The sequence below is a fragment of the Molothrus ater genome, chromosome 3 (assembly GCF_012460135.2).
Source record: "Molothrus ater isolate BHLD 08-10-18 breed brown headed cowbird chromosome 3, BPBGC_Mater_1.1, whole genome shotgun sequence".
Lineage (NCBI taxonomy): Eukaryota > Metazoa > Chordata > Aves > Passeriformes > Icteridae > Molothrus > Molothrus ater.
The window spans coordinates 96689546-96707118 of NC_050480.2; the positions used below are offsets into that span (position 1 = coordinate 96689546).

General features: G+C 34.5%; 1 protein-coding gene across 6 annotated transcripts in view; it reads right to left on the reverse strand.

Moving 5' to 3' along the window:
- ADGRB3 (adhesion G protein-coupled receptor B3) overlaps positions 1–17573 on the reverse strand; it is a 446791-nt gene that overhangs the window by 254858 nt on the left and 174360 nt on the right. For 5 of the 6 annotated variants that reach the window (XM_036381331.2, XM_036381328.2, XM_036381333.2 and 2 more), the window contains exons 3-5: positions 13035–13145; positions 7720–7881; positions 392–556 (exon numbers count right to left, since the gene is read on the reverse strand). In XM_036381331.2, coding sequence (XP_036237224.1) covers positions 392–556; positions 7720–7881; positions 13035–13145 — 438 coding nt within the window. The remainder of the gene's footprint in view (positions 1–391; positions 557–7719; positions 7882–13034; positions 13146–17573) is intronic. The other variant, XM_054514463.1, reaches the window with a different exon arrangement.

Consider the following 17573-nt stretch of genomic DNA (forward strand, 5'->3'; position numbering starts at 1 on the left):
TGTACAGATATGGGGGACACAAACTGTGTGACCTCTGAATGTCTCTCTTTCAGGCACAGTCAGGAAGTATTTTGCCTTTTGGTTCTCTGAGACCCATCCTGAATCAAGAGTTCCTACACAACATACTGTGCCCTACAGAGAGAGTACCTCAAAGAAACTAAATATTATTTGCATCTGTCTTGAACAGCTACCATCCTTACTATATACTTTAACCATTACAGTCATAATTATGAACAATTGTAAGAGCCATCCTTCCCAACAAACAATATTACTCAAGCTAGTCACTTTGGATAATGTTTTTTTTCCTATGTGCAAAGCGCTATAAAAGAAACCACAAACAACCCACATGAAATGCACTGTAACAAAGCAGAGAGTTGCTGTATGAGCTCACCAGGGCAGAGTGCAATATTGCAAGGTTTGTGCTGTGTTTCAGGTCCATCACATGATCTTCCCCCATACTGGGGAGGTATACATGACCTTGTTCTAGTTCTTTGGCCTCGACCACATGTGAATGAACACAAACTCCAAGGTGACCATTCCTCCCAAACGCCATGTACTGCAACAAACCACACAGATTTTAACCAGAAATAGACACACAAGTAACAAAAGGATTTCAAAATAAACAAGATCAACATTTTAAATAGGAGTTACTCTGCCACCTTCAAGGAAATCAGGCTCATAGGTAAGCTTTATCATAGGAAAACACATACTTTTAAAAGCTTAGTTGATTTTAATTTAATCATATTTTCTCTAAAGTATATTTAAAAATATACTTTGAAACATTTTCTCTAATCTTTAAACTAATCTCACTATCAGTTTCTCCTCTTTGACTGTTTTACACATAATGACTTTCCTTTTCAGAAGTTAATAATGACATCTTTGGTCCCTGACTTGATATGTTTAATAGCCCTGATTTTCAGGAGGCATGCTTTTGTGAAAATTTGGCATATACTTTCTGTATCAAGGCAAAATCTAAAACCAATCAAAAATAAGCTTTCTTTTGAAATTATAGGAATAAATGCAGTAATTTCTTGCTATGTCAATATCACAAATTGGGGCAGTAATCTTAAAGTTTTTTCAATTGTTTCAATTCTGGTGGAAATATGGTGGCAGATGTGCTTGATTATCTTCAACAAAAATTCCAAGACCACATAAGTAAAAGAGATATTTCCCCTTTCCATACATGAACATATTCATTGATTTAACAGACTGTAATACATGCTTTACTCTTGGAAAAACATTCATTCAACAAACTGCAAATACCTTTAGAGTTCACAATAGATTACAAACTTATACCACTATTTTTACATACAAATATTTGATAATAATTATATAAGAAATCATAGAAGATGAATCTTTCTATACTTTAAGCATTTTCTACTATAGGAGAAACTGATATACAATATCCATGTGAGCTTCCATACTATATGCAACCCCTTTACAGAAAAAAATCAGTGAAATTGTCAGGAAATTCTCTACACATACATCTGTAAAACAGTTCTATATAAATTGAATAATACTGCAAAGCAAACTTTACTTATTTTTCTTCTGCTTTAATAAGAGCAGTTGCACAAATTTAAACTAGGCAATGTCAGAAGAGAAATGTAGTGATGAGAACTGCAGTAATGTTAAGCATTTAAGAGAAATCCAAAGACTTAGTATCCAGACTGAACATCTCACCCAGTACCACATAATTCTGTTTCTGAAGCCCTGTCTGTTTGAAGGGTGTCTGGAGGGGCAAACTGTGTATAACATCTGAGTGTATCAGTAGTAATGATTCACAACATTACAGAAGAAATAGATTTTCTGTTTTGTCCTCACTTTTTTTCATCACTGTGAAAGAACTTCTCATATATAGGTTTCCTTTGCCCTGAAGGCACATATCCCCTGCCCAGTTTCTATGAATACAACCCTTTTCTTGCAGGAATCAGAATAACATTTCCTGAGGTGAAATTCAATTGCAAGGCTGTGGAAGGACATTCAGCTCCCTGGCACATTATCACAAATTCATCAGTAAGATCAAGGGGAATTCAGCAAGTAGGTAAGTTCTATGCCTTTCATTTAAAGTAAGAAAAATTGTCATTTCAGACACTATGTTGAGATAAAAAGTTTGTTAGTTAACTTCTGAGAAATTGTACCTGACAGAAAATGTCAAACTTTATGCAGGGAAGATTTTAACTCACTGGACAACAGCTCAATCAATGAAAGGTTTTCATTTGGTCACATAAAAGTGGTCAAAAAGACCACATCCTACGTCCTTATTATCTTTCTCTAAATATCATATCCATCTGCATTATATTAAAAAAATAACCCTCAGGAACAGTCCAAATTAATGTTAAAGTGACAGATTTTAGTCTAGTTAGTTTAGAAACCTTGATTAACTTTGACATTTTTGTCAAAAGCAGAAAGTCTTGCACTTCTAAAAATAGTAAATTTATGACTATACCTGCCCATAACTCTTTTAGTTTCAGCTGTTCTTAACAAGTACTATACTTCTACAGCTGTTTTTGTTCAGCTGTATAATTGATTTTTTTTCTCATTGGCAAGGTGTTAGATTATGAATCCAGACACATCTCTAAGATTCCCAGTTTTTTCATATGAGCAAAATTAATGAGAAAACAGCTTGTCAGATCAGATTCCAAACAATAACCAGTAATAAAAACATGACATAATTTCATCTCCTGATACCACAATGGTTGATTAAAATGTTCAGATGCAACAAGATTTTTAAAAAGTATAAAAATTAGCTAAACAAAGTTAATCCAAATTCTAAAAAGATTATTCTCTAGAAAAATAAAAAATTGAAAAGGTCTTGACTCTATGTAGACATAGAGTGGGGTTTTTCAGGGCACATACAAGTTTAAGCCTATCGCTTAATTTGGAATTTTGATTCATGCTGTCAAAATGTTCTAAGTTAGTTGTCTTTGTCTGAATGGCTCTTTAAAGGTCTTTAACCAAGAGGATGTGCATTTCTTCAGGAAAGAGTTGATTGCATGCTAGCAGCAACACAAAACAATTCCTTTGTGATTTTGGAACTCAACACAAGCCAAAACAAAATGTTTCATTTTGGATGGACTGAAAGCAGCCTCTATCTGTTTGTGGTTTAAATTAAGCTGTGCCAAAAATCATCTTCCATGACAAATTTTATCTCATTAAGTAAAGTTTCACAGCACCTTCTTGCATTTGTAGACTTTTATATCTGAAACTACTAGTCCAATAACAATATCAAGGATGGAATAGGCATAACACTAAAACAACACATTACAGAAGTGCCCAGTATTATCCAGATTATTGTTAAAAGAACATCTTAATTAAAAGTTTCTTACCCCTGATTTTTCTTTCTGATATTTTATTTACACATTCTTTCTTTAACACTATTTTCTAAATGCAAAAAAATCCCCTATTGCATCTGATGAATTATGGCCACATGAGCTATGCCAAATTACACCAGATGGAGAGCTGGCCCGCAGAGGAGTTACTGTTTTCTATAACACAATTTCAGATGCAAGATTCATTATTTGGGACAAAAATATTCAGATTATTGCCAGCTTCTCTGTCAAAAACATTGCTAGCACAACAAGTTTGGATTACTGCAAAGCATCTTTCCCATCTCTCTGCCACTCTGTGAACCTAATCATGTTGAAGTGAACACCCACAGTGTTCACAACACACAACTGCTGTGAAGTGGAAGGAGGCGTTAGGCCATGCTGGCCTTCATCCTACAAACATATTTTGTGAGATTTTTATTGGGGTTTAAACACTTTTGATTTGTTCAGCTTTAAATTGAACAGATATTGAAAAAAAAATGGCTGTTGCCATGGTGCAGGTAGATCCGGTACTGTTTGATATCTTCATCAATGACACAGACAGCGGGACTGAGCGCACCCTCGGCAAGTCTGTGGACAGCCCCAAGCTGAGTGGTGTGATTGACAAACCTGAGGGACAAGATGTCATCCAGAGGGAGCTGGACAAGCTGTAGCAGAAGGACCATGTGAATGCTATTAGGTTCAACAAGGTCCTGTGCATGGCTTGGGGGCAACCTGGTTTCAACACAGGATGGGAGATAATGGGATTGAGAGCAGCCCGGCAAGGAAGGACTTCAGGCTGTTTGTGAATGAGATGTTGGGCCTGAGCCAGCACTGTGCATTTGCAGCCCAGAAAGCCAAACACATCCTGAGCTGCATCAAAAGCATCATGGCCAGCAGATGAGGGAGGAGGTTCTGCCCTGCAACTCCACTCTGGTGGGACTCCACCTGGAGTGTTGCATCCAGCTCTGGATCCTCAGCATAGAAAGACATGAACCTGTTGGAGGTGGTCCAGAGCACTGCAACAGAGATGATCAGAGAGATGGAACATCTCCTCTATGAAGACAGGATAGAACAGTTTGGGTTGTTCAGTCTGGAAAAGAGGTCTCCATAGAGACCTTATTGTGGCCTTTCGCTGGTTAAAGGGGATGTCTAAGAAAGATGCAGACAAGTTTTTTGTCAGGCCCTGTTGCAATAAGATGAGGGAGAGAAAAAAGGGAGGTAAGTAAAACTACGTTAGCAAATAACACCAGCCAAAGTAGAGCATTTGAGAATACAAATGTTTGAAATGGCTTAGTGTATTCCTGCTCCTGCCATGTCTTGCTTTACCCAGTAAGCCTGGAAATTCTAAGCTACAACTATATTTTGTGGCAAAAGGCAATGGAGAAGGAGAAACAGAAGCTGAGATGATCTGCAAGCATGGAAATCCCATGGTCTTTCCCCTTAAGTTTTAGCTGTGTTAGAAATAATTCACTAAACTGAAATGAATACAGTAGCACTGCAGTAATGGATCATGAGGTATCTCCACCTGCAAAAGGACCAGTGACAATAAAAATTATCTATGTTTTGTTGTCTACTATGCTGCACTTCTTTAGAATAGTATTGGTCTGAAATAAATATAAAAAACCCAAAATTATGTAAAAAGTAGTTCTTTCATTATTTTGCTTCAACTATCAGTAATGCTATTTTGAAATTTAAATATCTATTCCAATACATACATATATATGAAGCTGGTAAATCCCATTTTCCAAATTTTCCAGGACACCGAGATCACAGAGAAATATGTTCTCTAACATCCCAGTGAGTATCTTGGACAGCATATAAGATATGTTAAAGTGTATATAAAGAATATCTAAAGGCAATAGAAAAAATAGTCTGAAAGCTTTGCATTAGTATTTGCAAGTTAAACAGATTCCTTTGAAGCCTATGGGTAGATCATGAAGTACAGTAGGTGATTCTGTGTATTTTTTTTTATGTTAAAGGGACAACTCTTTGATAAGGAAACATTCCAGCTCTCACAATGCCCCACATCCTTGTACTAATCATTTTGTCAAACATCTGTTTTAAATACACTAGTATACAGACTATATATATATTTTTTTTAATGGATGGACCAGGGATCAGGAACTATGCAACTTTCTGAGTCAGGACACATAATAGGATGAGGACAGAGGATATTTGGGCTAATAATTAAAGGGATGTTTGAAAAATTAATTAAGCAGTGCCTAGGAAAAGCATATTTCTAAATTGCTAATCTTGCACACTGCTACACAGTAGTGATCCTGTAGTCAGACAGAGAAAAACATAAATTAATAAGGTATTGTAACTGCATGGAACAATATGCAAGATTAAGCCCAGGAGACTGATTATTTAGGAAAGGTATCTCAAGATACATAGAGATTATCAAAATCAGCTGTGGTGAGCTGAAAAAGAAAATATCTTGGCATTGCAGACACTAAGAATTTGTAGCCTTTGCTACTGGGTATCTGGAAACAAAAGCTGTATCCTGAAGTGTGAGGATATAAGGAAACAGCTCCTTTGTGACCTGAGAAATATGGAGCAGTGTTTTGGAGTGAGCATTGTTAAAGGCTTCTTTGTCCATAACGTATCTAAGAATTAACGTTTTTTCCAGTTTAAATTTGACAGCAAAGTAATTACCTTGGCTTGTGCATTACCTGTTTTTGTTTGTTTGTTTGTTTGTTTTGTTTTTGTTTTGGTTTGTTTTTGTATAAAAACTTAATATCCCTTTCTGGAGAGAATGAAGATAAAATTCTGAAAATTAGGTTATTTAATCCTCTTCCCTCTTCTTTGTTAATATTAGCAAAAAATCAGGCAGAACTCATTGTGAGAGGTGGACTGTTTTCATGTTCATTCTTCACATAGTTTCAAATGAATATTTAAATCTATAATCTATCTTTGATTGTTTGCAATATTTGTTCATTTCTTTTACAGTTCTCCTTCACTTTTTTTTTTTTTTTTTGGTACTTGAGAGTTCCTTTGCAGTATTTCCCAACTCAGGCACAATCCAAGCTACTCAGCTACTCTAAATGTTTTAGAAATACCTGCCATTTTTGTATGGAAACACTTCCATGTGTAAAGTTTTACCACTTCTAAAGTATTAAAGTTCAGCTCTAATTAGGCATTTCTACTCTGAAATATTATAGAATTTCATCTGAATTGATTAACTTAAGCATGATAGGAAACACTAGGTATTGAGAGCAATTCTTGTTACCATCATGCATCATCTAGAGACAATCTTGTAAGCTCATTTTCATTACAGAGGCTCCCTAAATGCTTATAATGCTGATACAGAAACCGATGGGATCACATGCACTTCCCATTGGCTATTTTTAAGTACACAGTAACAACATGAGAGTTGGATCCTACATATTACTGCTCATTGAGACACAGTCCAAGAGTTCTCTCTGTGTGACAATTTAGTTTACTTCCAAAAATGTACTGAGCTTCCCCAGAAGCTGAGGATAGCTCACCACCCTCTTGGGATCAAATGTTCCAGAGACCTGAGGAATTTGTCCTGAATTTGTACTATATACCATCTGAAGGATGGTATATAGTCTTTTTCTTTTTTTTTTGCGTTTCAGTCACAACAGAGGAAAAATAATGTAGTCATGAGGCATATGCCTTCCCTCTTGCTTCCCATCATAGATTCCCATCACAGATCCACAGGTAGAGTCTAAAGAAAGATGTGCCCTTTCAGCAACTAACTTGAATATGCCTGTCTCTTCTCCTTAGTGTATAACTACTGCTGAACTCCAACGATGTCCAGATCTCTCAGACAAAAGGAGTAGGAAAACTGTGATGCAAGACACTGATGACCTTTACCGTGTGTCAGATGTAAGAGAGTTACTTTTGTCTGATCTTTTTTCCTTTGATAGGTAGCTGTTGCCCTTTCTTGCCAGAACAATGTAAAGGGAAGTCCATGAAGACATAACTGTGCATAGAACATTGTCTGGCCCATTGCCTGAAAGAGAGTATTCTAAATGGGAAAACAATTGCATGTCAAATAATGTATGTTAACCCACCCTCTTAATTAGTCTCTGCTCCTTAATGTATTCATTATCTGGATTTCTTCCCTAGTTTGTCTTTGTACTTATGCTACCTTCTCTTTTCTGAGTGAAAATTAGAGAATACAGACTTTTTGAAAAAAAATATGAAACTGTCAGTAAAAAAGGTGCTCTTGCTCCATATCTTGACTGCTCTGAAAATAAAAATAATAACCTACGTGAAAAAAAAAATCACAGGTAAATAGAATTACAGTTCTCTGCTTTAATTGAAATGCCCCTGTGAAATCCTTGGTAACAATAATAAAAAATAAAAATATATTTAGTTTCAAATTCTTATCATTATACAGTTCAAAAACATCCACAATTTATTTATTGGCTGCTAACACTACCTGGACAGAGGGCAGTGTTATTGCAAACCCTTGATTCTCTTAAAGGGCCGCTGCAGTGTGTCCCGTAAGGTGATACACAAGTTCTGGTTCGCACCTGCGACCCTTGACCACAAGTAACTGAACACGTACTCCACTGGGCCCACTCTTCAACACCAGATTCACCTGTATTCAAGACAACAAACAAACATGAATATAGACATAAGTATTAATGACACAGGTTGTTTTGTTTGGTTTCTTTTTTTTTGCTGAAGCTCATTATCATCCGCTCTTATCAATCAAAGAAAAAGGTACCACACCAAAATAAACATTTAAAGGTTTATGGAGTAAAGCAGCTGTGAAAATGTGCAATGAATAGAAAACAAGGACACCTATGATGCTGCAATCACAAAATGCCTGTCAGAGGGGAACACTTTGATGTCTTAGCATCATTTACAACTTTATGAGAACTACTGCCCTTCAACACTTCAGAAACAACACTACCCTCAGGATTCTGTAAGAACATAGACAACTCTTTTTACATAATAGCAAAGGATTTTTCTTTGATATTTATACTTATCCCTCTAGAATTAATGCTCAGTAACAGTTTAAGGAGCCCTACCAGTAAGGGAATTCCAATGAAAAAAACCCAGACAAACCAGCCCCTAATGTCTTACATTTTCTTCAGCAGAATCATATAGCATTTTAATGAAGTTCTCTGACAAAGAAAACCATTTTTTTACTAAACTTTAACATGAAATGTGGGATGGAAACTTTGATAATTTGCTGCATAAATTTACTCCTTGCTTTTGACCTACAGGTATGCTGAATTCTTGGGTGTATCAGACCTAATTACGGAAAGTAATACATACTACTGTGTTCAAAATTGTCAGATGTGATTTATTAATACTGTCTATTAGAAAAGAGGATTTTTTTTAATTTCTGAGAGACAGAATATTAAATTTTTATTTTTTGAAAGCAAGTAATGCATAACGTTTTCTTCCATGGATGCTCTGGAAAGAATGCTTGAATTTTGAAAGAATGCATGAACAGCTCTACACACAATTGTGGAATTCCTTTTCCAGAGGAATTCCTGTTCAGAAAAATCAGTCCCTTGAGTATTCTCAGAAAGCAAGTGCAAAAATAATGTGAATATACCTCACTGAACAATTTGAGTAAATAATTGTGCATTGATGTTTAGCTTCTTCTGTTAAAATTCAGAATGTAATGTAAAATGGCAGCTGAAATCCTTACTGCATGCTTAATTATTTAGTGTAAGCCTTTTTTGAAACAAATGGGACTTTCTGTTTTAAAATCAGTGGCATGATAAAATCTGCAGACTTGAGGGGTTTGCTTGAAATTTCAGTTATCTCAGTATACTTCTTGCCTTCCAAAAGTTCTGATACTGATCACAGTTGAGGGACTGTCTGCAAAGCAGGAATATTCTGGTGCTATCTTCCAAGAATGCAGTAAGTGACATGCTATTTCTTCAAACTGTACTTTGTAGCAAGAATCTGTGAATCTCTCCAAGCTGTCTTTTTTTTGGTTGTTGTTTTTTTTTTCCCCCAGAGGTCAGGCAGGAAGCCTTTGCAAAATGATTGTTTCTGCTAGACTTCTAAGGTTCAATTCTGAGGCTATTCAATGCTTTATAAAAAAAAAGTGCTTCTTATTCAGTAAAAAGACAGAATGCGTTATAATTAGCACTCAAATCCCTCTGTTTTTAATAAAATTATATGCAATTCTAAAAAATTCTACAGAAAACCACAAAATTATGAGCTTTCTACACACAAAAATTCACCAGTAATTTTTGTAGTCCTTTTCTTTATTTGTTAGGTGAAAAAAATGAAAAAAAATCACTGATTATTGTTTTAATACTTCTTGTGACATGAATTTAGCACTTTGATTAGGCAGTTATCTTAGGTTCAGGTTAGATGACATAAGATGCTAAATATATTGAATATATATGTAGACATTAAAAATTATAAAATATGTACTATAAGCCCTATATGCATGGTAAAAAGACTTGTATTACTGTGAGTTTCTAGGCTAATACTTTTTGTCTTTTCCTACATGTTTGAAGTTTGACTTTGCCTTTGTTAAAATTGCTTAGATAAAAGGTCAAGCAGCAGAAAAAGTCTAAACTATGTTTCTCAAGATGTTCCTCATTATGTAAAAGAGTTATATATACTCAGTGTAAACAATCCATTATTCAATACAGACATATTGACATTACACAACTAATAAAACAAAGAAATTAAAAATAAATTATATATTAAAGTGATAAAAATGTTACTCTAAACTCTTGGAATATGATGGAAAATATCAGCAACATGATTATTAGGCTGTAGTCAGACTGTTGTGTGAATGTATTGAGTGAATTTTTAAATTGGTACTAATTATTAGAAGTTCTGAGAATTTATGTACTGTTCATTCACAAAAAGCATAATTTCTTAATATACGTCATTATATGTAAAGAAGGCTTAAACATTTGCTGGAGGAAGATCCTCCATATTAACATGCAGTGCAAAAAAGAGCAAAATGTAAACAAAATAAAGAACACACTTATCTCACCAGCTGCTTTGCTTCCTTTTATACAATGCATTATGATTTTTTTGGTAATTTTTAATTTTTCAGAGTATTTTATACTGTTTTCAGGACGATTATTACTTATTTTAAAAGATTAAAAGAAGGAAAACATCTTTACATATATATAATTGTTAATTTACCATTTTAACTTCAGCACATAAAACTGCTATATTTTCTAGAATAAATCTAGGTTAAGTACAAAATCTGCAAATATATCTTCCATTGTTTGCTTTCCTCTTATCCATTCTTTTCTGAAATGAGAATTTTGAACAGGCTACTTTTTATTTACCTTCCTGTTTTCTGTTATTTGAGAACTCTTAAATTTTTATATCAATCATATTAAATCTGTAATCCCAAATTATTTCTTAGCAAACTACTAAACTCTTATTCTCCCCTGATGCTTGACACATAAGAGGAAACATAACTTACTGTATGGAAGGCCTCATTGATCTGTGTAAAACTTACCTGCATTATAATCTCTAAATCCCATAACACCTAAGGGAAGGATCAGTCCAAACACATAAAATGACAAATATAGAACAAGAAATTATTCACACAATATTTTTAATAAATGTTTTTACTGCTTCATAATACTCTCCAAAACCAGAAAAATGCATATTTTAATACCACATTTTAAAACTCTTCAATTTCCAGCAAAATTTGGTGGATTAAGTCCACAATTCAAACAGTATTAAATGCTTTTCATAAATCTTTTCCAGGACATTTCTCTATTGCTATCTCTCTGCCTTTTAAAAACATACAAATATTTTGTTGCACTTTTGTATCTGTTTTATTATTACACAAAATAAAATATCAAGGCTTAAAATATAAAACCCCATAAACTCAATAACCAATTACCAATAATATTTCTTAGTGGATAAATTAATGAGATAGATATGTTAGGAAAAAAACCTTATGAATCAGTTTAGGAAGATATCACAATCATTTTATTGCAAGAAAAATGAATGCATTACAGGTGAAGAAAATATGCAATGATCACTACAAAGGAAAAACAAAATGAAGATATGAAAATTAGTATGTCCAGAAAGAGCACAAGTATTACTTAAAATGTATTAACCTGCAGCATGGAAAATATATATTTCCCCAAACTCTGGCATCTAAATTTATATGCTCATACATCTCACATGCTTTCAGAACAGGACCTTGAAAACCAATCCTGTGCAATTTGGAACTCTCATCTCCCACTCCACACACACAATGTATTGGAAGGTGATGGTATAAGGGCTGCACTTGTAATGCAGCTCTCTTAATACCCAGAATAGATGCACTGCAATGCATGACTAAAAATTATCAAATACAAGATTTGCGTGATATTATTAAAGTTTTAAGGATTTATATGGGAAAAAAACCCCAGATAATTTTATTATTTTTTGAGTAATTGTATGAATTCAAGAAGCAGCATAAAAGCAAAGGTGTTATTCTATGTAGTAAGCAACTAACATTTTATGTCTGATCTAGGTATGTAAGTGATAAGTTCTACTTTCCTAAACAAAAACTGCATGGAGACCCAGAGAACTCTAGGCTCCCTTCTTCCACTGCATTTGCTTACAGTAGTATCTGGGAGTTAGCCATAAAGCAATTCTATAGATTAATATGAGGGAAACAGACTTTTTCCTGTTCTAAATTTGTTATCAAACAGGTCTACGCTGATTGGCTATACTTAGATTGCTTAATATACCGATTTCTGCAAATCTGTTAAGTAAAGCACCCTACCACTAAGGAAGTCAACATGCAACATAACTAGAAGCAATTATAGCTCTTTTACTGAAGTGCATAAAAACTGGAAGCATTATGTACAACTGATGCAGGCATATATTCTAGGTTAGTTACTGTGGGATACAGAAGAAGTTGATTCAAATCCATACAACAATTATGGGGCACAAGATTGTCAACTCAGTAACTTACTGGAATGAAGTGTGTAGGGTACCTATAAAGAGTTAGCTTTTACCAACAGATACATGGATCATTACTGAAGTCAAAATGGGCAGTAGTTTTGGTGTATGAGAGCTTAATTCAACTCACCACTAAAATTTTATCATTGACCTCAAAGACAGCTGTGGTAACTGTTGGTAAACAGGCTAATCAGGCTTTTTTTTAATTACTTCAGTTCCAGGTTTCCAATATCATCTTGGTATCTTTAGATAAAGAAGATGAAGTTGCTCAAACAAAATTAGAAAATATGTTTTAGATGAAAAACTGTTAGATAATTTGCACATTCAATTAAAATCGACTTACGGCCAATTTCATTTAGCAATTATGAATCTGGAAACTAGAGAACAGAGCATCGTGCTGGGCCAAAGATAGCAAATGCTGAACGCATGCACATTAAAGTCACCCCAGTCATTAATTAATTTGATAAAAGCCTAAAGCTAGGATTAGACATTCTATTTATAAAGAAATTCTGAAGCATGTTCTTAACATCTTTGAAAAAAAGTTAACGTCACAGTGAGCTGTCCTGTGTTTGTACATGTGAGACTGCTTTTACCACTAAAGAAATTCATGCTTACACTAAATGATTTGGTATTCACATTCACAGTGCATGTTTTTGCATGATCTATCTAACTCTTAGCTACTTTATTTATGGACTTTAACTGGTGAAAAAAAAAATAAATGACTCAAAAAAAGTATCAGCTTAGAAAACTGACAAATATGCAGCAAAAGATTATGGAAACATGCAGTGGTCTTGCTAAAATTAACAACAGTAAATAGAAAAAATGTAACTGATGTATTACCAGTTTGTGCCATAAATTTAGCAGCATCAGCTTGTTCCTGAGGGACCCTTTTCTCATGAACAGATCGAGGTCGCTGACTTTTAATTGTATGATCTCCCATCATTCCAAATTCTAGAGACAGAATAAAGGTTTATGAAAGCTTGTGTGTAGACATTTCTCAAAAGTCACATACTGTCTCATGCAATATGTTCCTAAACATACCTGGAAGTTGCTGGCAAGAGTCAGGCAAGTGATCATGGCAGTTAACATCAACTTAACTTTGCTACACTCAGCTTTCAATAAATACTTAAATTTATGTCTGCAGATTTTCCAATATGATTTTATTTTATGAACCAACATTCAATGTAGTGACACATTCTATAAATCAGCTGTATGACATGGGACAAAAACAGTTATTCAAATGCAGACATTCTATTCCTTTATTTGAAATCCGTGCAAACCACACCAGAAAATGACTGTGACAGTGTTAGACATTGCTGTTCTGTGGCAGAGCCTGCTGCTCCTCCAGAGGACTTCTATTTCTGCACTCATCTTTCAGGCTGATGAAGCCTTCAACAGAGATAAAAAGTCATCTTTGGGAATGGTGGCAGTGGGAAATTATAATAATTTAGCCAATGAACTGTTTAATTTTTTAGGTTGAATACAGCAGAACAAGTGCTTGTGATCTGCTTCCTTCCTGAAACCTCTAAGTTAAAAGACTATAAATTGTATTTTACTCTCCACATTGATTTTAATAGGGAAAACCCATGAAAAATCGGTGACATCAAGCCCCAGAGTGTGGGAGATGATGCTTTAGTTGTTAATCCTGTTATAACTGCTGTCATTTACCCTCTCTTGTCCTGTGCAAACCTCCTAGACTTCTACCTTAGCTCTACTTTTCATTTCTGTAATGAAATGCAGGAAGACTTTTGCACTTAGAGGGGGACTGCTGTATCTTCAGCACAGTTCCCTATGATACTCCCAGGCACACACAGCTGTCTGCAGCTCAGTGCTAAATATTCTGTAAAAAAACACCCCAAAAACTGGGACTCTAATTCAGGAAGCATGTGCTGGGAAATGTGGGTTAACATTGAAACTACTTCAACTACAATCACATAAAGTTTCTGATGAGGCAGAAGGTGTCTGAAACACAAGGAACACAAACATTAAAAAATACCTTACTGCTGGAAGGTTACCTTGCAAATGCAAAATTCAAAATTCTCCCCAATTTGTAAAGGCATGAAGATAATAAAACTTACCTTTCTGCCTCAAAAACCACAAAACATTATATGATATGTAAATATCCCTAATAAATATTATTTGCAAACACATTGTCTTGATAAATAATTTAAAACATTAACATTTCTATTTAAAGAAACAATAAAAGGTAAACTTATTTTAAGGGGTCAATCAGAGAAAAGAGGTTTTTTCCCTTTCTAGTAAACTATTCATGTATTTCTCCAAATTAGCGTTTCTTTTTGTAAATATTCATTACTGGCACCACTTAAAATATAAATTTAATTATTCATTTGAGAACAGCAATGCAGTTCACATTCTAAAGAGAATATCTGAAAATATAATTAATAAAATATATTTTGAGGATTAAACATTCAACATTTTAATGCATCACAGAAATAAATATAAGATAATTAAATGATATATGTATATATACACATGCAAATATATTATATGTATGTGTATGTATACATATATGTGTTAAAAATTCTATGAATAATTTTGTTCCAAAATACACCTCTTCTACAGCTTCTCTGATTTAAGATAGCTTTTGATTCTGTGGAAAATCTCTTATTACAATTAATATTCTAATGCAAACTGTGATTAGAATATTTTTTACAATTTTTACAAGGTGCAGTACAGATGACACATTTAAACTGTAATTAATAGCATGGTAATGGCAGGAGATTTTACATAGCTTCTCCCCTGAAGAGGCTGTCACAGCAAGGCATGTTTACTCTGAGTTTGCTGGCTGCGTGATCTCTGCTTGTCAGGCAATTTAGAGGGTATGGCACCATTCTTGCAGAAGACTTACTTCTACTTTTGAAGGTACAGAGTGCAATAATGGGAGACCTTTGCTAGAGGAAGGCTTTCCAGAGGCATACAGGGAGGTGGTGAATGTTCTGGTCCCAGTCCTGCAGCATCTTGTGCTGGGTGCAGGCACATGCAGTGTCCTGCAGGACAGAGACTGCTGGTGGAGAGGCAAAGGGATGTCTGGGAGATCAGTTTTCTGCATTGTGGATAATACCTGATGTAGCCCCAGTCATAGTGATGGAGTTACAAATACCACTCAGCGTGATTATAATGCCTCGGTTTTTTTCATTTTTCCACTTAAGCAACAAAATATTTTCAATTCACTTCAACTATTGCTGATGGTCTTTGAGATGCACTTTTCAGCTAATCTCCCTTTGATATACTAAGCATTTATATAGCAAGTATATATTAAAGATAAATTTTTCATTACCCAGATAAAAATATTTTTATAAGTTTTATCAAAAAAATGGAACCAGACTTATGCAATGCTCTTATTTTCATATTCAGCTGGAGTATTTAACCAAATGCCACATGAGAACAAAAGCAGTACCAGGAAATGCAATGTACTGGCATGGGTGAGACCTCATTAAAATTCAGGCCTCATGAGAGAAAAAAAAAAGGGTCAAGTGCATTTTTGTAATGGGATCAGAAATGTCCACTTTCTGTGTATAAGTAGAAACAATGATCTCAAAATTGTTTAATCTAAGGAGTTTAAGAGTAATGCATTTTTATGAAGCATTTTTAATATAATATCTTGTTTAAGTTCGCAATAAATACTAAATAGAATGAAACTTTCCTTCATTTTCAGATCCTAGGTAATAAACACAGAAGGTGAACCCATTATGCTGTTTTTTTCCCCTCAATACTTCACAGAGAGGCAGTATCTAAATGCTGTCTGGGCTGGGAAAGCATTTTAACCCAAGTCAGTCTAAATGAGTACGACTTTACACTCATTAGAGTACGACTAAATGGCACAGAAGTTTCAAGGATCTGTTTGTGTGGGAAAGGTGGTAAGAACCATCCTAACGTAGGCAGTATTATAGCACAGAGGTGTCCTGCAAGGTCAAGTCAGCATGATTCAAGACCTGGTATCTGGATATAATATTGGATATTTGAATTGACATTCTGAGTAAATTAATTTTTATCATTCTCACTCTTCTTACCTAATTTTTGCTGCCGAAAATAAGTTTTCTAACCCAGAAGAAGGTATTTTTGTAGACATTAGTTTCTGAAGAGAATTTTTTTGGTGATGTCTGTCCTAAATTTTATTTGGGTGAAACAGGACAGTTCTTCTCATTTATCTCTAACATTGATATTAATCATATTGTTTCATTAAATACAGGGGGAAAGCAAATCCTTTCAGCAACAAATAGGTGCATGGTCTAATTCAGAAATTGACAGTGTGACTCTAAGTTAGGCCTGAAAACATGCAAGGGTTTTAAGCCTTTTTATTACATTGTTAATGCTATAATCTACACAGCATGAAGATAAAAACCCATAAATATCTCAAAATGTAAATAAAAATAGCATTATGGGGAACCTTGAATCATTTTAAACAGACCAAGACTTATAATAAATCATAACACTTTCCAAACATTTGTGGTAGAAAGCATCAGGTTTCATTATCTGATAAATAATTTATTCTGCTGTCAGTGGTCCTTTGGTGGCTATGGAAGCACAAGGGATCACTGCAATAGGATGCCTATGTTTTTACTCCTCAGCTGCTCATAATGGATCAATACTTCAAAGCATTTCAGTGATGCATACATTTTAATATGGATGTGCTGTATCATTTGGTTAAACATTGGAACAGACTGCCCAGGGAGGTGGTGGAGTCAGCATCTCTGGAAGTGTTCAAAAATGATTGGACATGGCGCTTAGTGCTATGGTTTAGTTGGCATGGTGGTGTTTGGTCAAAGGTTAATGATCTTGGAGGGCTTTTCCACCCTAAATGATTATCTGACTCCATGATTTCATTTTACATATAAGCAGAGGCATGTAATATAGTTCCATGCCTTCTTGGACAGAATAAAAAATTGCAATTCCAAAGTTTACAGTTTGGTATTATTTACAGCTCTTATCACTAGTCCCATTGGCTTTACCTTTATTGTTATGTTATGTTATGTTATGTTATGTTATGTTATGTTATGTTATGGGAATTTTTATTCCTATTGAGTAACCTTTTTACTTTTTAGAGGAGAAGCTAAAATCTTGCGGCCAGTGTAGGTGTGCATTTTTAGAAGAGGAGAGAGGTGCCATGTGCTCTCTGTAGGAATAAAGAAGAAAAAAATCTGTTAACAGTGTACAAATGCAAACTAGGACAACTGAGAAATACAAAAGAAAAATACCAGCTTTGCAAGGTTCTACTCACCAAGTCTTTGCTTTTGACAAGTGGATATTCTTTAAAATTAAGGTAAATATAAAACAGATTTTAAGGCTATTTTATGATATTCGTAACATATATATTTGTTACATATATATCCTAATCATCAGATGACATTATAAACCATG